The 24,206-nt window shown below is 42.7% G+C and overlaps 1 protein-coding gene across 1 annotated transcript in view; it reads left to right on the forward strand.

Annotated features, from left to right (window-relative positions):
- Window positions 1–24,206, forward strand: part of COL6A5 (collagen type VI alpha 5 chain) — a 139,038-nt gene that overhangs the window by 43,268 nt on the left and 71,564 nt on the right. The window contains exons 2-7 of the mRNA XM_079795429.1: window positions 4,838–4,933; window positions 6,491–7,090; window positions 9,731–10,363; window positions 14,958–15,518; window positions 17,766–18,320; window positions 20,834–21,409. Of these exons, the coding sequence (XP_079651555.1) occupies window positions 4,867–4,933; window positions 6,491–7,090; window positions 9,731–10,363; window positions 14,958–15,518; window positions 17,766–18,320; window positions 20,834–21,409 (2,992 nt within the window). The 5' untranslated portion in view covers window positions 4,838–4,866. The remainder of the gene's footprint in view (window positions 1–4,837; window positions 4,934–6,490; window positions 7,091–9,730; window positions 10,364–14,957; window positions 15,519–17,765; window positions 18,321–20,833; window positions 21,410–24,206) is intronic.

The following is a 24,206-nucleotide window of genomic DNA, read 5'->3' on the forward strand; positions in this document are numbered from 1 at the left end:
TTCTTTTGTATGGGAATGATCAAACTAGTCAAGCACAAATGGGAATTATTGGCTGAGATACTTTAAAAAGTTCAGGAATTGGTCAGACTGATGAGGATGTTGATGCCATCACAAACATGGCTCTCTTGACCTTGGAGTTCTCCTTCATGGTGGCAAGATGACCCAGAAACTAGGCTTTTGTGGAGTACAGATGGGGAGGTGACCTTTAGTTCTTACCATCTTTCAGGACCTCTTGTTCCTTTGGCTACAAAAGGGGAGGAAGAGAGAAATTAAATTTCATGGTTTTAGAGTGCTATTTGTACCATGTTTGATTTAGGATTTAGCAGTGTAAACCTCCAATAAACTGTTTACATATTTATTGCCAATCCAGCGGACTCAAGACTTACTTAACACCCGTGGCTTTGGTGTGCTATTATAATTTACGAAATAATCACTGTTTTCTTTTAGTGTTTGAACCTGTCAGAAGGTTGCAAGCTTAGCAATGCGCCTTTGTATGTCACTAAATGAAGCTTTTTTTGTTTCCCTATGTCACCAAGTCACTTTTAGAACTCATGCCCTATATTATAAAACAGACTGCCCCATCAAAAATACAGTTTACCATTTGGAATGAGCAAGATTTGTCATCACAGATGTTCATGACCAAAGGAATGTAATCAAAGAAAGGAGGTGACTCGCTATTATTCCGTTATTACTGTGTAATTTTGTCTCCTGGCAATGGCTGTCGAGTTTCCTTCCCCATTTCTGTGTGGCTGGCCGACATGTGCTGCACATCCCCACAGGAAACAGCGAGGCCATCTGGTTGCTGCCCAGTATTCAGAGTGTAGAGCCTTCTCTCCATATGTTTGGCTGTTGATTCTCCCTGAAGTGAGTTCAGGGTGCCCTTCCCTCAGAGTTGATACTAGCTTTGAATTCCAACCAGCCTCTTAGAATTTGAGCATTTGAAAATGTGAGAATGGGCAAGTTAGTTCACGTGGCAGCTGCTTGAGCTGGGGGCTTCTCTGTGCCCTAAGTTTGGTTTGGGGTACATAACCTCCAAAATAGCCAGTTAACTTCCCCAGCGTATCACTTGCTCATGCCACTCTCTACTTCAGGACCTTCCGTCATAGCATCAAGGGCTGAGAGCCTTTTGGGTTAGGAGGAACCTTAATGATGTGTCTCAGCCCTCTCATAAGTGCTGGGCTCCCCACTCTGATGTCTTGGGACCTCCACAACCCCAATCTTTCCTTCACTTTTAATTTTGGAAAAGTTGGCAATTTAGTACTGGCTGTTGGCTTCCTATTCCAAACTTCAAGATGCCACAAGATAGATAGGGAAGTTGAACCATTACAGAACCAAGAGCTGTAGGTAATTAATCAAAGGAGATTGCCCAAGAATAAACCACAGGGTATGGTGTGGAAGTACTTGGATAAGAGCTGGGGCTGGAAGGGGGATTGGGAGTGATGAGCCCAGATTACAACATTGGAAATTTCTAGCTGCAGGTGGCTGCCCTCTTCTATCCACATCTTCTCCGGAGGAACACAAGCTTTCACCCCATTCTCAGGAATACGTTACCAGCCAAGGGGATGGACAATGACCATATGCACTCTAAAAAATTAAATTTATCTTTAAGGCACAAGCAATATGAAGGCTAGACAAATCAGAGAAACTTATACTAAAGGAAGCAGAAGTAATGGAAAAAGCAAATAAGAAGGTCAAAATGAGAGACATCAGACAGATGGCCCAATAAAACATCTCTCACTTGTCTCCCTGGCTCCCCAACAATAATTTAGCACCCCTCTCTGAACCAAGTGTCTTTGTGGGATCTTTGGGAACCAGGCAGGAGACTGTGAAACCCGGGTGCAGTTTGAGACTGAAGAGGGCCATGTTGAAAAGGCAGGCTTGCACCCGGGTAGTATACGCACTGACTATGGTCTCAGTGACAGACCTGGAAACAGCTCTGTGTCCCCGAGGGCTCAGCTGCATCCCCTTCTGGTTTTGGTTCTGTCACCAGCACTGTATACCAAGGGACCCGGGAGGAGTCATGTAGACCCTAAAGTGGCCTGTGAACCAGCTTCAGCCCCTCTTGGCCAAGTCCAGGAACCCCTGGAGGTGACATCTTAAGATGGCAACATAGGTTGTTACCGACTTCAGTTCCCCTGTCAGGAAAATCAACTATGGTAGCAACTGTCCATGGGCAAGACACCACTGTGAAAATCCCAGATCCTGGGGGTAAGACAGAAACCAAGAAGGACCACATTAGAAGGGTAAGAGGAGTAGTTACACTTAGATTACATTACCCCTCCCCTAGGCCATCACAGCACCCACACAGAGAGGGTCCCCCTGGGCCTTTGGTTCATCCAGTGGGAAAGAGAGCCCCTGGGCACACACAGCTCTCCAAGCATCGCAGGACACTTCCCAGGAGGCCCACTGAAGACGCATGTCATGGGGATTACTGGGGAATCTGCAGGACTGGACCACTGGGACCAGATAGATATGGAGAGGGGGATGGGCCTTATTGCAACTGGTGCTCAGATCTTGATGGGCCACATTCCTGCTTGCAGCAGCATCTGGGCAGAGATCCTAACCAGGGGCTCTGCCCATCCACAGAGCCAACTCCAAGGCCTGTATGGCCAGGGAGCTTAGTTGGCCATTCTGCCTGATTTGAGCCCCCAACCAACAGGCCATACCAGCTGTGGAGACCATTCTATGGCTCCACCCCCAGCAAGGAAGCAAATTGCAGCCCCACCCAACTACTGAGCATAGCCTCTGGTCCTGCATGAACAGATGCCTAGACAGCTGTGGAACCCATCTTATAGCTCTGCTCAGGCAGGGAACTAAGCCAGTAGCCCTGCCCAATTGTGGAGCCTGGCCTCATATAACCAGGGAACCTGAAGAGTGACCCAGGGCAGCCTTGGAGCACAGCCTGTGGTACCGCCCCTCAGTGGAGCCCATCCTCCAGCCCTACCTGATTGCCAAACACAGCCTGCAGCCTTGCCTAGGCAGGAAGCCCAGCCAATGACCCACCCTATCACAGGGTAGAGCCTGCAGCTCCAACCTACCAGGGTGCCTGGACAGTGATCCTGCCCAACCCCAGAGCACAGTCTCTAGTCCTAATGCCCCCACAATTGCAGGATACAGTGAGGGTCTTGCCCAATAAGAGAGCCTGGGCAGCAACATCACCCACAGTGGCGCACAACTAGCAGACTGCCCGATTGTGAAGTCTGCAACCTCACAACTTTGAGGCACAGCCTGTGGCCTTGCCTGGTGGCAGAGCACAGCCCTGTCCAGAACATGGGATGCTTAAACACGGAGGTTAGCCAGTGGGACCAGTCAGTTGGAGAACACAGCCTGAGATTCCACCAGACCAAGAGCGATTGCAGAGCCCAATCCATAATCCTGCCCAGTTGTGGAGTCCGGTCATTAGCATTGCCCTGCCAGGGAACACAACCTGTGACCTAGCCAGACCAGAGGTAATTACAGAGCTCAGCTAGTGGCTCAAGGAAAAATGGAAAAACAACATACCCAAACTTCTGGGATACAGCAAAAACAGTTCCAAGAGGAAAGTTTAGTGTTATAAATGCATACATTAAGAAAAGAGATATCAAATAAATAGCCTAACTTTACATGTCAAGGAACTAGGAAAAGAAGAACAAACTTAGCCCAAAATTAGGAGGAAGGAAATAATGAAGACTAGAGCAGAAATAAGTGAAATAATAGGAAAACAATATAAATGAGTATCAAAAATAAGAGTTGGTTCTTCAAAAAGATAAACAAAATTGACAAGCCTTTAGCCAGACTCAATAAAAAAGATAGGACACAGATAAATGAAATTTTAAATGACAGAGGGGACATCACAACTAGTACCACAGAAATACAAAGAATTATGAGATTACTGTGAATAGTTATACCAACAACTTGGATAACCTAGAAGAAATGGATCGTTTCCTAGAAACAAATAACCTACCAACACTGAATCAGGAAGAAACAGAAAGTCTGAAAAGACCAACAAGGAGGAAGGATATTGAATCAGTATCAAAAACTGAAAGCCCAGGACCAGATGGCTTCACTGGTGAATCCTACCAAACATTTAGAGAAGGATTAACACCAAATCCTCAAACTCTTTGAAAGAATTAAGAGGAGGGAACACTCCCAAACTCATCTACGAGACTGGCATTACCCTGATACCAAAGCCAGATAAGGACACTACATGAAAAGAAAACTACAGGCCAATACGTTTGAAGAATATAGATGCAAAATTCTCAACAAAATACTAGCAAACCCAATTCAACGGCACATCATATGGGTGCCAAGACAATTCAATATCCAGAGTATATTTAAAGATCTCTTACAACAAAACAATAAAAAGACAAATAACCCAGTGAAAAATGGGCAAAGTATTTGAGTAGATATTTCTCTAAAGAAGATATACAAATGACCAATAAGTACATGAAAATATGCTCACATCATTCATTATTAGGGAAATGGAAATCAAAACCACAGTAAGATACCCATTTATACCCACGAGAATGTCTATAATAAAAAAAGACAATAACAAGTGTCGGTGAGGATCTGGACAAGTTGGAACCTTTATACATTGCTGGTGTGAATATAAAATGTTGCAGCCACTTTGGAAAACAATTTGGTAGTTTCTTAAAATTTTAAACAAAGTTTCCATAAGACCAAAAATTCCACTGTTGTTTGTATCTATGAGTTGCTTTTATTTTTTTGGGGGGATTGCTTGACAAATACTTGTTTTGTGTACAGTGTATTATGTTCTAATCCAACTTTCCCAGTAGTTATTTCTTGTTATACAATGAGATTTTTCATATTGTAAATAACCTTTTAAATTTTTTTACAGAATAAAAGCAAGAGACCTTCACTAACAAAATGAAGAACCTGCTAATTATATTTGTCCTGATCTTTTGGACTGAAACATTGACAGATCAGAGCCCAGGTACCTGTATATTTTATACTTATTATTATTTAGGAAAGTAAACATTTTTTATGCCTCAACAAACTCTTACTTTAGTAAATAGAGAGAAACAAGGAATTTATTTACTCAAAAATGAAAGTAGAAAGCATTTAGTCATAGTTGAAAGCTAACTTAATCTCTCAAAGATGACAGAAAGCCATGGGCAAATCATGAATTATGCTACACTTGGCTAGAGAAACTTTAATTATTCATTGATTTAAGTCCCAATGTTCCCTGTCTCTATGAATAGAGTTAACCCATTTGTTTTGTAGGTCAGTTTGCATCTTGGCCTTAATAAATTAAAGAAAAGGTAAAAAAGGAACCCCACATAGAAATAATATTGCCTTGCTTCTCTTTTACAAATATAAAATAGGGAAGGGATATGGGTTTCATACGTATATATATTTACATGTATATAGGGAGTGATAGATAGAGAATATAAAAGCTAGGTTTTTCTACTCTCCTGCTACCCTAGGATTTCCTGATGAATTTCTGAGTTACTTTGAAAGACGATTGTGAGACATTTACCAGAACATCACAAGATCATGACTTCTAAAGTAGACATTGACGGTGCATCCCCTGGCCCAGACTCTTTATAAGGCGGGTACACCACTCCTGTACCCCATACCCACACCAGCTGCTGTGAATATTGCTCAAAGATGTACCCCACTTTCTCAGGAGCACTGCTCTCAGCTTTCCCAGAGCCATCTTACTCAGGAGGTTATGCCTGGAATCTGCCACTCCTTCCCTTCACTTCCTGGTGATGGTCTACAGCCAATGTGACTGATAGGGGAATACAAATAAGAGTCCCTCTTGTCTCCAAGTATAATGGATACTCTAGTACAATTGACACCCCAGAGCCCCCTCCAATCAGGCCAAGGGTAGACATCCTGCTGCGCTCCTCTTCGGCTTCCCTAACCCCGTTTCCCCTCAATCAGGCCCTCCCCCAAATTCTTGTCTCAGATCTGCTTCTAAGCTTCCAACTCAAGATAACTGCTTACTTGATACTATTTCTAAAAGTTGCCTTACTCCACAGACCACTCAGAGACTTTCTGGTATGTTTATTCTTTAGTACAATATCAGGCTTGGGGGTTCAACATCCAAAAAGAAGGGGAAAATGTTGATTGCTTCTGGCATAGAGTTGAGAAAGAAAAATGTATTGGCTAACTTTACTGAAGTCCTTTTTGATTGTGTTTATTTTTAAGTTAGCTTTATTGTTGAAAGTATTACAGATGTTCCCCTTTCTTCCCCATTGACCCCCTCCATCCTGTCTCTCCCCCCCCACCCCACCCCCTGCAGGCCTTCACTGCACTATTGTCTGTGTCCATGGGTTAGGCATATATGCATATAAATTATTTGGTTAATCTCTTCCCACTCCCCACCCTCCACCTTCCCCTGTTTGACCGCCAGAAGACACTTCCCTCGGGGTTCAAAGTTATCCTTAACATTAACTAGGACATAGCCTCAAATGAGGACTGTGGTCCAAAACGGCAAAGGCTGAAGAATCACCTTGTTTGGTTTGTCATTTTATTTTGATAGACCCAGGACCTCAGTATGCAGACGTGGTGTTTCTGGTGGACAGCTCTGATCATCTGGGAATTAAGTCCTTCCCTCTGGTGAAAACATTCATCAACAAAGTGATCAACAGTCTCCCCATAGAGGCCAGCAAATACCGCGTGGCCCTGGCCCAGTACAGCGACAAGCTCCACAGTGAATTCCAGCTGAACACCTTCAAGAGCAGGAACCCCATGTTGAACCACCTCAAGAAGAACTTTGTGTTCATGGGCGGCGCCCTGCGGATCGGAAACGCTCTCCGGGAGGCTCACAGGACCTATTTCTCTGGACCTGCAAACGGCAGAGACAAGAAGCTGTTTCCCCCGATTCTGGTGGTCCTGGCTTCGGCCGAGTCCGAGGATGACGTGGAAGAGGCTTCCAAAGCTCTCCGGGAGGACGGGGTGAGGATCATCTCGGTGGGGCTGCAGAAAGCGTCTGAGGAGAACATGAAGGCCATGGCCACGGCTCAGTTTCATGTGAACCTTCGGACTGTCAGAGACCTCAGCACGTTTTCCCAGAACATGACGCAGATCATCAAGGATGCAGTTCAGTACAGGGAGGAAGCAGCTGACCCTGAGAGCAAAGGTTAGAAAGCCTTTGGCTTAGTGGTGCCCAGTCCCCATGTGATCATATCTGAGTCTCTCCACCTTCATCTCTTCCACCTCCTATTCTGGTTCATAATTGGCCAGACTGAAGTACTGGAAACTTCTACACATCATAGTCTACTCTTCCTCACTTCTGCCTTTTGTTTGTGTCATTTTCTCTGGCAGGAATCCTCTTGCGCTCCCTAGCTTTGGTACAGCTTGCATCTCCTCTGTCATCATTTCAATCTCAACCATACAGTCGTATTTTGTTGGAAGGCTTTCCATTCAGATCTCTTTTTGGGCCACAGTTCCTTGTGCACACTTGACAGCAGCATTTCCCATGCTGTATAATTACCCATTTCTGTGTTGGTCCCCCACCAATAAACTGAACTAGTAGTACCTTGAGGGCAGAATTGGCAACTTTATTTATCTCTGTTGTGCTTTGAGCCTATTGTGCCTGACAATGAGCTGGTGTTCTATTTCTTACCTTTTGTAAAAAAACTAATTTTTAGAGTGAGAGTATGGGGGAGAGAGAGAGAAAGAGAGAGAGAGAGAGACAGAGAAAGAAACATCGATTGGTTGTCACCCATATGCGCCTTGACCAGGGATTCAACCTGAAACCTAGGTATGTGCCCTGACATGGAATTGAACCCACAACCCTTTGGTGTACAGGACAAGGCTCTAACGGACTGAGCCATCCAGCCAGGGTTGCTGTTCTATTTCTTAGTGAGTGAATACATGAAAGTCTTACAGGCAAGGAAATAAGATCCTCGTCTGTTCTCTTTCCCTCACAGTCCTGGCACAGTGTGAGGCACAGTAAGTATCCAGTAAATGCTTGTCTATTAAGCGATAGTGACATTAAAGGGGAACAATATCCTTAGCATGAGGCCAGGCAGAGAAGGGGATACCCTCAGTTGTACAGTGGGGCCTTGAGTAAGTTACCTAACCTCTGAGCTTTACCTATAAAGTGGGGATAATAGGGACTACCTTATGATATGGGTGAGATGGCTTGTATGTTATTTGGCACACAGGTTACTATTATTAATAGTTTACAAATAAACACTAACCCGGGCAGTCATGTTTGGGTTTATTTTAGCCAACCGTGTGGAGTTCAGAGTACATTGGCAGATTTCTGAAAATTTCTTTTAATTCCATAAATATTTCTGGGCTCCCACCAGGCACGAGGTACCTGGCACAGGCACCAGGGACTGAGATAAGTAAGACGTGCCATCTGGCTTCTAGAGCTCACACTCCTAATGGGTAGTTCTTGGCAAGTTTGAGTTTATCTCTTGGCTACACTTTCCTCAGTTGTGGTTCCTCCACCTGTGCTTAGAGCAGGAGTGTTATGTGCATATGGTGTACTCTCCCCTCGATTCCAGAATCATATAACCAACTGTTTATCTGGCATCTGCAATAGTATCCTAAACTTAGCATGTCTGAAATGGAATTCTTGAATTCTCCCTGCAACCTGTTCTTCCCTCTCTTACAAAAAGACACCACCAACATCCACTCAGCTATTCAGGCCAAAAAAACTAGGAGTTTTCATCACTTCTTCTTTGTCTTTCAACACTCGCATTCAATTTATCACCAAGTCCTCTCTGTTCTACCTCTAAAACTACCCTTAATTTATCTTATCAAATTTTATCCTTCTCTAAGAACCATTATCTCTTTTCTGGACTATGGCAGCTGTTTCTTAATTGAGATCCCTGAATTCATTTTTTCTCCTAGGTAACTGGGGTGATATTTAAAAGATTTAAATAAGATCATGTGATGCCCTTACAATTTGGTACCCACCTCCCTCTGACCTCATTCATCATTGTCCCTCTCACTCACTGGTTCCAGCCCCTCTGAGCTTCTTGCTTAGTCCCACCTTCTACTGTTCTTTTGCCAGAATTCTTCTTCCCTCAGAACAAGATGTGGCTGAATCCTTCTCTTCATTCATATCTGCACCCAAATATGATCCTCTCAGAGAGGGCCTTCCCAGATTTCTTTATGTCTCAGAAAAGTTAGTCCCCACACTACATCTCCAGCATAATAACTCATTTGAGTCACCTGTTTTATTTCCTTGCTAGCACTTACTACTGTCTGAAATAGTATAATCTAGCTATCTGTCCTCCCCAAGTGAGCCCCCCGAGGTCAGAAGTATTTCTAACTCATCTCTCTATCACAGCACTTGAGAATGGTGGTGGTGGTCATACTGGTGGTGGTGATGAAGGTAGAGGTGGTGGTGAAGGCAGAGGTGGTAGTGATGGTTTTGGAGATGGAGATGGTGTTGGGGGTGGTGGTGGTTGGTTGGTTGTTATTGTTGATGGTTGTTGGTGGTGGTAGTTGGTAGTAATTGGTGGTAGTCATATAGGTGGTGATGGTGGTAATGAAGATCATGGTGGTGGGGGGTGTGAGAGGAAAATTGGTAGGAAGCATTCTTCAGATAGAGGGACTAGCATTGCAAAGTCTCTGAAGCCAATGACCTTATAAGTTTGTTCAGAATTTTTATCTTTTGTTTATTAAAAGGAAGCAATGTTAACTTCATGTATCGTGACTACCTCTATTTTCACTAATGCCTTTTGGCAATCTGTAAATTGCCTTTCTCACTCTGGGCTGGTGGTTCGGACTAATTCTCATACACTCTCTCTCTCCGTAGTGTCCTTCCCCATGACCTGTCAGAAAGATTCACTGGCTGACCTCGTGTTCCTGGTGGATGAGTCCGTTGGGACCAGACAAAATCTAAGGAGCCTGCAGAACTTCCTGAAGAACATTACCATGTCCCTGGATGTGAAGAACAACTGCATGCGGCTTGGACTTATGAGTTACAGCAGTCAGGCTGAGGCTATTTCTCTTCTGAAGGCAAGCACAAATCAATCTGCATTTGAGGAGCAAATCCAGAAGCTTTCTCTCCGGACTGGAAAATCCAATGCCGGGGCTGCCATTGAGAAGTTGAGGAGAGAAGGCTTCTTAGGGTCCAGTGGCAGCAGAAGGGCCCAGGGCGTGCCTCAGATCGCTGCCCTGGTCACTCACAGAGGCTCGGACGACGAGGTGCGCGAGGCCGCGATGAAGCTTCGTCTGGAGGATGTAACTGTGTTTGCCATGGGCATCGAAGGGGCTAACAATACCCAGTTAGAAGAAATAGTATCTTACCCTCAGAGACAGACAACTTCCATGCTGAAGTCCTATGCAGATTTGGAAACTTACAGCACGAACTTCCTGAAAAAGGTCCAGAATGAAATATGGTCCCAAATTTCCACTCGATCTGAACAAATGGATCTTGACAAAACTGGTATGTTTAAGAAAATACTTTTCTTATTATAAAAGTGACATGAATAATTGCCTAGGGCTGGGGCAGAAAGGAAGGCTGACTGCAATTGATAAGGGAAATTCAGAAGTTATGGAAATGTTGTGAAACTAGATTTTGGTGCTGGCTGCAAAATTTTATAGACTCACTAAAATCATTGAATTTTTTAGCATGTACACAAATCTTACCTCAAAAAATGTAAAAAAACTAAACTGTGTTAATTATGTCATAGTTGAATAGTATTGAGGAACGTAAAGAAGAAAATAAAGAAGTCTATAATCTAATCTTTCAGATAAAACCATTTGTAACATATCTCTTGCCTTTTAGGTTACTTGGTATGTCAGTTACAATTACATTTAGGTGTGACTAATGAAAGGAAAAATAACAGTTCTTTAAACAAACTAAAACTAGTTTTGTGTTTCATAAGTAAGTTCCAATGTAAGCATTCTGAACTGGTGTGGCACACCACAGTGTCAGGGATCCTGTCTCTTTTTGTGTGTGCTATTTATGGCCTTTACTCCCAAGATCATAGTCCAGGTTAACTGCTCCAAGCATCACATTCACAGCCAGCAAGAAAAAGAAAAAAAAAAAAAAGAAAGAAAGAAAGAAAAGAAAAAAAAGAAAGGTAAGGGAAAAGGCAGGCTTCTACCTCCTTTTCTTCAAGAATATTCTCAGAAATTACATATATCATTTCTGTTTACCTGCCATTGGCCAGAACTTAGTCACATGTCACATTCAGTGGTTAAAAATGGGAGTCTGAAAATGTAGTCTTTATTTGGGGCAGCCAAGGTAAAATTTTTACCCAGATGAAAATTGGGGGTTCAGTTAGTTTAGAAGAAGGAGAGAATGGGTATTGGGGGTAACCACTCTTGTCTGCCTTACCCACGTTCCCATCATGCACTTTTGCCCTTTTCCTTAAATATTCTCCTGCAACATTCCTTTGAAGTTGGGAATAATATTTCAGCATGTGGATATAAGATAACTTGTTTAACATATCCTAAATTGTTGGATATATAGGTCATTGCAAATGTTTTACTCTTATAAAAGTCTTTCAGGGATCATCCTTATGTACAATCATGATTATTTTCTTGCTTTTAAATCTTTTTTTACTGTTTTTTCCCCTTCCATCTTTCTAAGTGAAGGATATTCAAGTTAAGATGCTTTGTGAATCTGTTCTAGTTTTGCTGAGCTCTTTTCAAAGGTACATGCCAAGAGATAGTTGATATGACTTTATCTAATTCTGGGATATCTGCTGTCTTCACACATTTACTCTGCAGATAAAATGTTTCCAAACACTTGGAACTGGAATTTGGCAGCACTCAAGTAGAAAATAATTATAACCGTCCAGTGATATTACAGGCTAATTTAAACTCAGACCAGTCAATTAAAGGTTTAAGGAATGCACCCTGAGCCAGCCCTGGATTTTCGGGCATGTACACCTTGCAAAGCAGCAGAAAGAAATCAGGCTGCTATTACCGCCTGAGTGATGATAGGGGACCCCCGCAGAAAGGCAGCCACCTTGGTCAAGAACCAACTGGGCATAGGAGGGAGGGATGTATGGTCTCAGGGAGTTTGCAGTGATGTGACAAAAAACTATTATTGTCACTATAGAATTTCTCAGTGGGAAGATATGGGACCAAGCCTAGTACAAGGGCCATCCAAAAGGATGGCTGTCTTTCATAAAACCTCAGTGGGTGACTTCTTATTAGTTCAGTGGCTCTCAGAGATCAGCACCTGACTTAGATTGGGTTCTTCAGAAGCCAAACAAAGGTTTATGTGAAATTGCATTTTAATAAGCTCCCCCAACAAACTCATGCTAGCAATGTTTGAGAACCACAACCTTAGTGAGTTTGCCATGGACCACAGGGTGGTGGCAAGCTTTGTCACGTTCGAATGGTCAAACCCAGAGAAGCAATCTATATGGACTTAGTCACTGCTGTATCTACCACATCTGGCACATTGTACTATTTAATTTATTAACTAGAACTTCATTGAATCCAGGGGAGACTCACATTAGCAAAACCAAGAGACCAATGTATAGAAAAAGAGTGATCAATATCTTTGAGTGAAAACTATCAATGCCGAGGCACCTGGACATTCATGTCCTCTGAGAGTACATTCTCTCCCTGTAGTCACGCCAAACGAGAAGCCAAATTGTCATTAAGACTGCAGAGGCTGTGGGATCACAGCAAGGGAGTTAGTTTTATCACTGAAATGTCTAGTGGCATCCGATTGGGTGGATGTCTCTATTTTAAAATCAAATATATAGATCTACATGTCTATCTATCCCTCTCTATATAACTGTATAGGTGAGTCGTGGGTTCAGGGGATACATTCTTCTCCAACACTGTCTAATCGAATGTTTTTTATGGTGTTTTTAAAAAATATATTTTATTGATTTTTTACAGAGAGGAAGGGAGAGGGACAGAGAGTTAGGAACTTCGATGACAGAGAAACATCAATCAGCTGCCTCCTGCATACCTCCTACTGGGGATGTGCCCACAACCAACATACATGCCCTTGATCGGAATCGAACCTGGGACCTTTCAGTCCACAGGCTGACGCGCTATCCACTGAGCCAAACCAGTTTCAGCTCGAATGTTTGTGATGATGGAAATGTTCTACAATTACACGGTCTAGTTTGATAGCCACTAGGTACATGGGGCTGTTAAGCACCTGAAATTTGGCTAGTGTGATGGAAGAGCTAATTTTTAAAATTTATTTAACTTTAAAATAGTTTAAGTTTACATTTTAATAGCAACATGTGATTAGTGGCTAGTATATAGGACAGTCCAGTTCCAGGAAGGGTTGGATGGGCATTGCCATGGATACCCATCATGACTCACGTTTTTCTTTCCTCATCACTGAACACCGCTATCTTCTTTCTGAAAAACACCTAATTCTTCTTTCTTAGGTAAACCCATCAATTAAGTCTGGTTGCTGTCAAGTTTTGCTGGCCTGGGATCAACCCTGTCTTTTGCAGATAACTACTTATCTTTGCCCTAATGCTTAATGTGTTGATTTCATAGTTTAATTCTCAGGGTCAAACTTATTTCCAGTATTTCTGATTTCTTAAGAATCAACTCCCCATAGCTTGAAGGACTGTCAATAGCTATAAGTTCCCAAGAAGCTGTCAAGAAAGAAAATATTTCTGAAATGACTATATTGTCTTGTATTTTAAAGAGCTTTTCATATGTTCACCCAGATAATTGCATAAATAACCTAGATTTTTAAAGAATGCTTTTCCCCCTACCCGATTGCAGTAAATGACTAGATAGAGTTGTGCATAGATACTAGGAAAGTTAAAGCACTTTTTCATAGAATCTGTTCAAAAAAGGAAGGAACATTGAGGGTTCTTTTATCTTAAAATTTCTGTTGAAATCTTGTGATGTACCCGGCTGACTGAGCAGAAGCAGAGAACTCGGCAAAGTCTCTGATTTGATGGAGCTGCTGTTCGGTGGCAGAAAACAGGCTGTGCTCATGAGCAAATGAATAAGAGAATTTCCGATCATTATGGGCATCATAAGGAAAATAGGTAAGGATACAGGTTAGACAACGATTGATGTGCTCTAGCTGGAGGGGAAGAGAAGGTCTTTGAAGAACAGACATTTGGGTTGGCACGTCCATGATGAGTTGAGAAGAAACTGGCCATGCCAGTCTTTTTAAAAAATATATTTCTATTGACTTTTAGAGAGAGGGAGGGAGAGGGATAAAGAGAAATATGGATGAGAGAGAAATATTGATCAGCTGCCTCCCACACGCCCCGCCCCCCCACCCCCCCAGGGATCGAACCCATAACCGGGCATGCACCCAGATCAGGAAACAAACTAGGGACCTCCTGGCTTATGGGTCAGTACCCAACCACTGGGCCACACCACCTGGGCCAGCTATGTGAATCTTTAGGGGGAAAATATTACAGGAAGAGAGGAGGGCAAGTGCAGATGCCCTGGGGCACATTCAAAGAACAGAAGAAGCCCAGTGTGGTTGCAGCACAATGAGTAAGATGAAGAATTGTTGGAAATAGGGTCAGAGAGAGAAGCAGGAGACAAGATCAGGTCAAATTTTTATTTTTAAATTCTAAATGCAATGGTAAATCACTTACATAGAAGCATAACATGATCTGGTTCTAGTTTTAAATATATTGTCCTGTTGTTCTGGGAAGAGGAGGTTACCAGGGAAGTAAGAATAGGAGGTCATCTGCCCCATCCTGTTTCTCAAGAAACGATAAGACATAGCTGTCTTAAAAGGGAGGTGTCAATACTAGAAAAATGATTTGACTTAGAGCCTGGAGACTTGGGAATCTGGTCCTTACTCTTTAATTTACTGGCTGTTTGTTCCTAACCTTAGACAAACCACTGGGCCTCGCTCTGCTTCCATTTCCTCATAAAAGTGTTGCAAATTTCAAAGGAGAAAAGGGGCATGAACGGGCTCGATGAAATCTACCAGCTCTGAAGTATCCTCATTCTTCAGAGCCCTCAAGCCTCATGTTCCTCTATAAACCTGCTTGCAAATTTCTCTCCAGTTTATAATTAATGAAGAACGCACTTTCATTTTTTATTTTCCTTTTTTTTTTTTGCAGGCTGTGTGGATACAAAAGAGGCGGATTTCTATTTTCTCATCGATGGCTCATCCAGCATCGGGGGAAAAGACTTTGAGCAAATCCAGGAATTTATGTTGGGGGTGATCGACATGTTTAGCATTGGCCCAGACAAAGTCCGAGTTGGGACTGTGCAGTTTTCGGATGAGAAGAGAATGGAATTTGATATCCATACTTACACGAATGAAGTGGACTTAAGACAAGCTGTTTTAAATCTCCAGCAACTCCACGGCAGAACTACCACTGGGGCAGCCCTGGATTTCACGCTGCCAATAATAAGGGAGGGAAGGAAGCACAGGTCCAGCGAGGTTCCCTGCCACCTCATTGTGCTGACAGATGGGAGGTCTTCGGATGACGTCCTGGAACCTGCTGACAGAATCAGGGCTGAGCAAATCACCATTCATGCTGTTGGTATTGGGGATGTGAACAAAACACAACTGCTACAAATTGCTGGGAAAGAAGAAAGGGTTAGCTTTGGGCAGAACTTTGATTCTTTAAAAAGCATCAAAAATGAAGTTGTCCGCAGCATCTGCATGGAAAAAGGTCAGCAAAACAAAAAGGCTTTATTCCCTGCACTTCGTTAGTTGCTTCAGGCAGACTGATAGGCGGAGACATGGGGTGATGTAATCAGTTATCTGGCTAACATTTTGCAAACTCCCCTCATCACCGTGAAAGGGTGCAGCCCCTTTTGTTTTTTTAAATAAATATTTTTATTGATTTCAGAGAGAAAGGGAGAAGGAGAGAGAAATAGAAGCATCAAAGATGAGAGAGAATCATTGATCGGCTGCCTCCTGCATGCCCCACACTGGGGATTGAGCCTGCAACCTAGGCATGTGTCCTAACCGGGAATTGAACCGCGGCCTCCTGGGTCATAGGTCAACGCTCAACCACTGAGCCATGCTGGCCGGTCCAGCCCCTTACTTTAAACCAATTGCTCAGATTGGGAAATCTCTCTATACTAGACAGCTTCCCTGGGCCATCTTGAAAGTCAGAAGTAGAAGGTTGCTAAGAATGTTGTGGCCTTGACAAAGCCCATTGCTGTGGTGTGTAAGAGATTATTGTGTGTGTACAGACACATGCGCTCATTGAGGCAGATGAGTACAGCAGACAGAAAAGGGGCTCTGGCTTTAGGTAAATTAGGGTTCCACTCACTTTTCTACTTGAGCTTCAAACTTCCTCCTCTGAGGATAATACACCTATACCAGGAAATTCTTATCAGTTTAGCATAATACACACCAACCACTGTTTCTCTATTACGAATGCATATCCTAGTAGATATGTAACTATAATTTATTTTTATTTATAACACATATTTGCATTTTTGCTCTGAACAAGTTAGGTAACAAAAGTTAGGAAGAACAAATTTTCAAATTCCGGTACCTGACTATTATTTGTCTTATGAAGAATAGCCACTCACTAACTGAAGATGGTATGTGTTGATTGCTAGTAACAGCACATGAAAATATTGTCTACTGAGAAGCATAGGAGAAGGGATGCTGGAGTGAAAGAGTCCAAGTTCAACCCCAGCTTAATTACTTAGCTGTGAACCTGGAACAGGCTCCTTACTGTCTACCTGTATTGGTCCCTTGTGTGTAACCCTGTTGCGGAACTTAAAGGTAACAATGCATGTGGAGCGCTTACAGGAGTGCCTTGTGTAGTAAGTGTTACATAAAAGTTAGTATTGCAGGAGTCAGTTAAGGTGTTCACTGACGGGGAAAGGAAAAGAATTCTCACTTATTCAAACTTACAAAAGTGAAAAATGTGTTGGAATTTTCTCTGAGTCACTCAAGTAAAAAAGTAACATGAGCAAGCAAATGAGTAGCATTCATAACAATATCCTAAATCACATTTTGTTCATTGTCCTCCCTGTTATGGGAGGAAAGGTTGTGGACAGAGTTTAGTCTTAGAGTACAAGAGTAAAAGTCTCCAACGATTTTGGGGGTTGATGTCAAGAGAAGTAAAAGGGTTTCAGGAAACATAAAGGAGATTGTGTCTCAGGTCCTCTCAAGGGAGGAGGTCCTGGTCCTATCTAAGGAGCTGCAGTACATCTCTTGCAGGTCACATAGTTGCAGTTCAGGCCCTGAACACTGGCACACCTTTACTATGTAAAGATTATTTAATTTTTTAAAAATATATTTTTATTGATTTCAGAGCAGAAGGGAGAGGGAGAAAGACATAGAAACGTCAATGATAAGAGAGAATCATTGATCGGCTGCCTCCTGCACCCCCACACTGGGGATTGAGCCCGCAACCCAGGCATGTGTCCTGACCGAGTGTCGAACCATGACCTCCTGGTTCATAGGTGGACGCTCAACCACTGAGCCATTTCGGCCGGGCTACTTAATTTTTTTCAGACTGAAACATTGGAACATTTGTCCCAGGAGTGCAGGAAATTGATTACTTTTTCTCTGATTCCTTTTTAAAAAAAATCACTGTTGCATCCTTAACATATAGCTTGACAATTGACATTTCATATACTTCAAGAATTATAAAATGAATAAATTATGAATAAACGAATGATGCATTCATGCATGAATAAATGAATACACACTTTGGAAGTTACATTTCTTCCTTAAAACTTCCTGGATAATCTTCAATGGATTTCTGATTTAGGGTTCTAGTCAGCAGACTTTTACTGAAGAAGTGCATGAAATTTTCCAAAGCAATAGAAGTTGCTGGAGTTAATTTTCCATGTTTTCTAATTAATGCATTTATTTATGATTTATTTTTCTACATATTCTGAGAAACTTGTCAGCCCAGCTTGTTTCTGATCTTTTTTATAACTTGCAGGATGTGAAAACATGAAGGCTGACATCATGTTTCTGGTGGACAGCTCTGGTAGCATAGGACTTAAAAATTTTGAGAAAATGAAAACCTTCATGAAGAACGTGTCAGCTAAGATTCAAATTGGTCCAGACAAAACTCAAATTGGCGTCGTTCAATTCAGTGGTTATAATAAGGAAGAGTTCCAGCTTAATAAATACTTTACCCAAAAAGAAATTTCTGATGCAATAGACAGAATGACTCACATTGACCAAAACACTTTGACCGGAAGTGCACTAACCTTTGTAGCTGAATATTTCACCCATCCCAAGGGAGCCCGTCTTGGAGTAAAAAAGTTTCTCATTCTGATCACGGATGGAGAAGCACAGGATGATGTGAGAGAACCTGCTAGAGCTCTTCGGGAAAAGGATGTGATCATCATCTCTGTGGGCGTGTATGGTGCCAATAGGACTCAGCTAGAGGAGATCAGTGGGGATGGCAGCCTGGTCTTCCATGTTGAGAAGTTCGATTATCTAAAGGCAATAGAAAGTAAACTCCTCTCCCATGTGTGTGCTCTTTATGGTAAGTGGCCCAGTTATCCTTCAGGACTCAAGGATGTGAGCTGTTGGCTTTATAGTGGGGTGAACGGTGGGTTGTACTCTGGACCTTGGCCTCTAACTGGACTTTGGTGCTATGTTTTTGTCTTATCTATGTTATATTGAAACATCCATGACCTCAAGGATATTCCTGATGAACATCTTTGTCAGCTACTTTGTCAAAAAAATTATCTGGCTTTGGTGACTTCATATACATTCCAAGAAGGTTGCAGAATTTTACATTAAACTTCTAACTCCTTAGTACCTGCATACCTAGATTTTCCAGAGCCATTTTTTAATACCAAATGATTCTCCAGAATTGTTTCTACATCATTGTTAAGCAGTAAATAATTAGAAATACAAATTTGTCAAGTTATATCAAATTCAGTACCCTAAGCACCCCTTCCCAAAAACCTCTCTGCATTTTAAGATATAGCATGCATTTTCATTACTTCACATTGTTATTCTTAACCTCTATCAGCTAGATGTTTTACATTTGCCTGTCCATGTATCTATCCCTTTGAAAAATTTTAATTTGTTACCTTTTTTATGATTGCTTGGGTGAATCATCATTTTTATTTTACAAACTAGAAGCCTGGTGCATGAAATTCGTACACAGAGGGGAGGTGTCCCTCACCCCAGCCTGCACCCTCTCGCAATCCGGGACCCCTTAGGGGATGTCCGACTGCCGGTTTAGGCCCAATCCTGCAGCGATCAGGCCTAAACCTGCAGTCGGACATCCCGCTCCCAATCTTGGACTGCTGGCTCCTAACCACTCTGCCTGCCTGCCTGATCACCCCTAACTGCTTGCCTGCCTGTCTGATTGCCCCTAACCATCTCTGCCTTGCCTGCCTGATAGCCCCTAACCACTCACCTGCCTGCATGATCTTCCCTAACCCCTCTGCCTGCCTGCCTGATCACCCCTAACTGCTGGCCTGCCTGCCTGATCGCCGCTAACCACCTCTGTCTCGGCCCCCGCCACCACAGCTTCATCAGGAAGGAGGTCCGGAATGATGTCTGGAAGGTCGTTAGGCTGTCTGATCTAAAACTAGCATATTATGCTTTTATTATTATAGATTGTAGTCCTTTTTAAATTATATGGAGCAATATTCAGTTTCAGCCTGTCAACTTTAATGACTCTTGAATGAGAACTGGAAATAAGTCCACATCTAAGACTAAAAACACCTGTGTTTTGGATACAAGAGAACAAACCAAAGTATTAATAACTTTGCTATATATTATCCCCCTGGCAACATAGAGACCTTCTTTGGGCTTCATTCTTCAGAGTTATATGTTTGAAATTTTCAGGAAGATAACAAATAAGATGTTTCAGTATAAACTGAGTTTTAGACAATGGTGCTAAGATTTCTCTCATAACTTATTTGGAGTGTTTTCTTTTTCTGGTAATGTTGAGAGACATTCTAAGAATGGTTTACCTTAAGACCACAGCCCCACCTTTGAAATCCACAGGACTCTTCCTGACATTTCTTCATGTTGATAAACATGTTTGTGGAGGCGCTGTCTATAGCATAAGGTGAACTTTCAGCTAACTCATACATTAGATGGACTCCTGAAATATTATCAAGTCACGACTAGTCACCAATTTCATTGTTGACTAGACTTGGCAATACATATTTATGATTCAGGTCCTATATCTGTAGAAACCTGGGATCTTGCCCTGGGTTCCTAGATAGATAGGTTGGGCTCACCCACAGAGTCTTAGACTTGAAAATTTGAGACCTCATTGCCAGCAATAAGAATTGCAGACATGATAGGCAGGTGGAAAGTGGAGAAAGCCAACCTTGGGAAGGCAGGTGCTTATGTTACTGAGGGAAGGGAAAGAGAAGAGAGCAAGCCCACACTTTGGTCACTTAGGTTCTAATGTGCAGGAAGGGGGGCTTAGGGCGATGAATGAGGTGATAGGAGCCTTACTTTTACCCCAACTTGGGGCCACTCCTTTTCTGAGGTTAGAGGAAGGAGCACATATAAATGTGGTGAGGGTGTGGTACACATGGGAAAGTTTGCCTATCAGAAGGTAGCTGGAACCAGAAGGAATACAATAAAAATCCCAGATTATACAATGAGCCCCTGAGCTGTTTAAAACAGCAGACAAGGGTGGCAAACATCAATTATGTCTCACCATCCTATTGACTTTGAACTAACTACCTTGTGACATTTCCTCCCAGTTGAAAGCCGGCTTAGCGAAAGGCATTACACGGGCTAATGAGATAGAAAAGAGTGGTGTGGCATAAGAACCACCGCTGGTGGAGTCATATAGATAAGGGCACACATGTCCTTGGAAGCATGAGCTGGGCAAGTTGTACGTTTCCGAGCCTCAGTTTCTTTCTCTGTAAGATGGCAACAGTCACCTCCACGAACTGCGATTCAGTGTTTGCCACACAGTAGGCTCATGGCAAATGCTAGTTTGCTCCCCTTCTCAGCTGTCTGTGTAGAATACCCTGTGGAAAGTTTGTGGTGCCTGCTTCCTTCTTCTTTCAGATTGTAAAAGCATCAGCCGGTTGGACGTTGTGTTCGTGCTGGATCACTCAGGCAGCATAGAGGCACCACACCAAGAAAGCATGATTAACCTGACTGTCCATTTGGTGAATAAAGCGGATGTTGGCCGGGACCGAGTTCAGTTTGGAGCTGTCATGTACTCTGAAAATCCTGAGATTCTTTTCTACCTCAATACATATTCAAACCGATCCGGAATCGTTGAGAATCTGAGGAGGCGCAGGAGCACCGGTGGGCGTACCTTCACTGCCAGGGCTCTCAGTCACACAGACATCCTGTTCACGGAGGAACACGGCAGCCGCATCAAGCAAAATGTGAAGCAGATGCTGGTCATCGTCACCGATGGGGTATCCGATGACCGATACATGCTCAATGACACAGCATCAAAATTAAGAGACAAAGGCATCATCATCTACGCAGTGGGTGTAGATCAGGCCAACCAAGATGAACTTGAGATTATGGCAGGGAATAAAAACAATACTATCCATGTACGTGATTTTGACAAACTTAAAGATATTTCCTTGCCTCTTCAAGAAATCATGTGTACCAATGCACAAGAGCGTAAGTTGTAATCTTTAAACTTTCTATGGGGGTAGCATTAAAAATGGAAGCAGAACGTAAATGGTGTCTTGGCTTCCCGTTACCAGGGTGTCGTGGGCTGAACACTTCTCTGCTCAGGCTGCTTCTCATCTCTAACACAAAAGCATTTGATTGAGCAAGGTCCTAAAAGTACAAATGGAAGAGATGATCAAAGGTTTCAGAAGCATTCCTTGCTGTCATGGCACCTGCTGCCTTTTTCTTGGCAGAAGGGAGCTCTCTTTTAGATCCTATTCACCTTCCCCATTTCCTGGCTATTGTGGGCTGCTCCATGTATTTAATGGTCTCAGTGCCTCCACTGGGCATCAGTTCTAGGCCAAACTCAAGTGGCGAGTTTCATGGTTTAAACAGATAAACTTTTGTCTTCAAAGATCCAGGGTCCTCTGAATGGGGTTATAGGATTCTACGGGGCCATAGGAAGTTCAAGTGGTCTACTGTGCTTTTTTTTTTTTTTTTTTTTTGTACTGTGCTTTTGTGGGTGAGGGCCACTGGTACAGAGGGAAGAATGTGGGAGTTCAATGTGGGATAATGGAGACTAGCTGCTAGGAACAAGAAGGGAAAGGGCTGAGTTCAGTTTGGAGCTATCAGGTACTTTGAATAGCCCGAGGTTCTTTTCTACCTCAATGCATACTCAAACCATTGGATTAGGGTAGGCTGGAGGCATCACAGCTGAGTGAGGAGAGGGTGTGATTTGCCTCCTGAGCTCAGGGCAGCAGAGGTTGACAAGCCATCCAGGGATGCCTCCATGGAAGGTGAGAATCCTGGCTGTGTATTGGCCCAGTCTTTCAAACCTGGCAAATGAATCAATCGACTAATTTCCTTTCTTCTTTCCTTTTTCACTCCCTTCCTGCAGACTCCCTTCTCTTCTTCCTTTTCTCCATTCTTCTTTACTCTCTACCATTTTGAAATCTACTTATGAATCCAACACAAATTATGCTTCTAATGCTGACATTAACCCATCTCCCATCCCTGTAAGCAGTTCAACTCCAAACAGAATCTTCCCCTTAATCCCATGTCAGGTCAGCATTTGCTGTGCAGAATAAAACTATGTCTGACCACCATAGCTCTACCCGACTTACGTAAGCAATAAATTCATCTTCTTGGTGTCAGACACTGAATGATAGTATCATCTTTAAGAAAAAAAGTATGAATTTTCCAAGACACTGGGACCATCTTGATTCTGCTGCCTGTTCTGGCCTGCCCCAGGACACACACCCTGAAACCTGGTCTCCATGCCATCCATATTGCCACCTTTCTAATACACACTGAATTGTCACTGCTCTGCTTACAGTTGACAAATTCTAAGCCCCTGTGTTCCATCTGGTACCTGCCCTCCTCTCTAATTCATCTATTGTCCTTCCCCTCTTCAGAATCTCTCCTGTCATTTTGAAATTCCTCCACTTCTTTGCATGCACCATTCTAACCATCACAAACATGCCAGCCCAACACATCCCCTGGCTCCACTAACTTGTCTGGTATGTTTCAGCCTTTGCTGGTTTCCTGATCCAACACCCAATAGTGTCCCCCAACTCCTGTACTTTCTATTCCTCCTGATGGCAGCAGGTAGAACTTACTATTTCCTTATCTGTATCTGTCAGAAGACTATGAGCTCCTTGGGCAGGTTCGGCCTCTTGTTTATATTGGGTGTCCATCAAATCTAGTACTTTGCAAGGACGACAGTCTTTTCCTGGCAATATGTTTTAGTCTCATCTCCCATGCCCACCTTTTGGGGGTAGATGCTAAGGTTGAATTCAGGATGCAAGGAATTTAAGGAAGGGGGAGAGTAGGATGGGCAGAAGTCAAACAGTGATGCATGCCTGACAAAGCCTCAAACCTGGCAGGAAGCTCTGGAGTGAGTATTGCCCATCAGAGTTGCATCAGACTGAAGAAACTAGGTCTTTATATGCCCTTTTCACTTAGTACCCAGATGTGGGCTGCCCTGGTAAGGATGTGGTCTTTGGCAAGGCATCACTCTGCAATGAGGCTGTCCATGAAGGAGCTGACAATTAGAGGCTGTCAGCTGACCACATTCCCACAGTCAGACAGCAGGTCTGGGCAGCAGATCCTTCCTTAAAGGTCTATCTGGACAGCCATCACTGTGTCTACTATACTGCCCTTGCAAGGAATTGTGTGACAGTAGGCATTCCATGGTCTCAACTACCTTTAGTAGCCACTTTAGTGCTGTCCCTACTCTAGTCATTGTGTTTGAGTTGAGAGGATCATTTCTTGGTTATGGGACATTTCACATTGGACTTCAGGAAGATGACCCTATATCCTGGTTATTAACCATTAGCACTTGTTCCATGAAGTTTTAATATTTGGTTGGTATTATTTAACATTAAAAAATTATTTTAAAAAAATTTAGAGTACAGGATTTAAGGATACAAAGGATTGAGAGGTTCAGGTACCAACTTCCCTGCATAGTAATTGTGTATTCTTAGGCAAGTTATTTAATCTCTGAATTCCATTTCTGTATCTATAAAATTAGAATAACTGCTCATAAGGTGGTCATTAAAATGTTTTTGGCATACACTAACAGTTAATATAAAACATTTTAAACTTTCTTTCCCTGAGTAGCTTTTATTGTCAAATGAATCATATGAATAGAATTTGAAACAAAGTCTATTACCTTTCTCTATCCTGCTAGTTTTCCTTCTCTTTGAGAGGCAATCAGTTATTCTCTCTTCTGTTAATTTATCTCAGTTTGCTACTAATGTGGGTATTTAGTAAAGCAATTTGAATATTTGAGTAAAGGGGAAAT

This window comes from Cnephaeus nilssonii (genome assembly GCF_951640355.1).
Source record: "Cnephaeus nilssonii genome assembly, chromosome: 17".
Taxonomy (NCBI): domain Eukaryota; kingdom Metazoa; phylum Chordata; class Mammalia; order Chiroptera; family Vespertilionidae; genus Cnephaeus; species Cnephaeus nilssonii.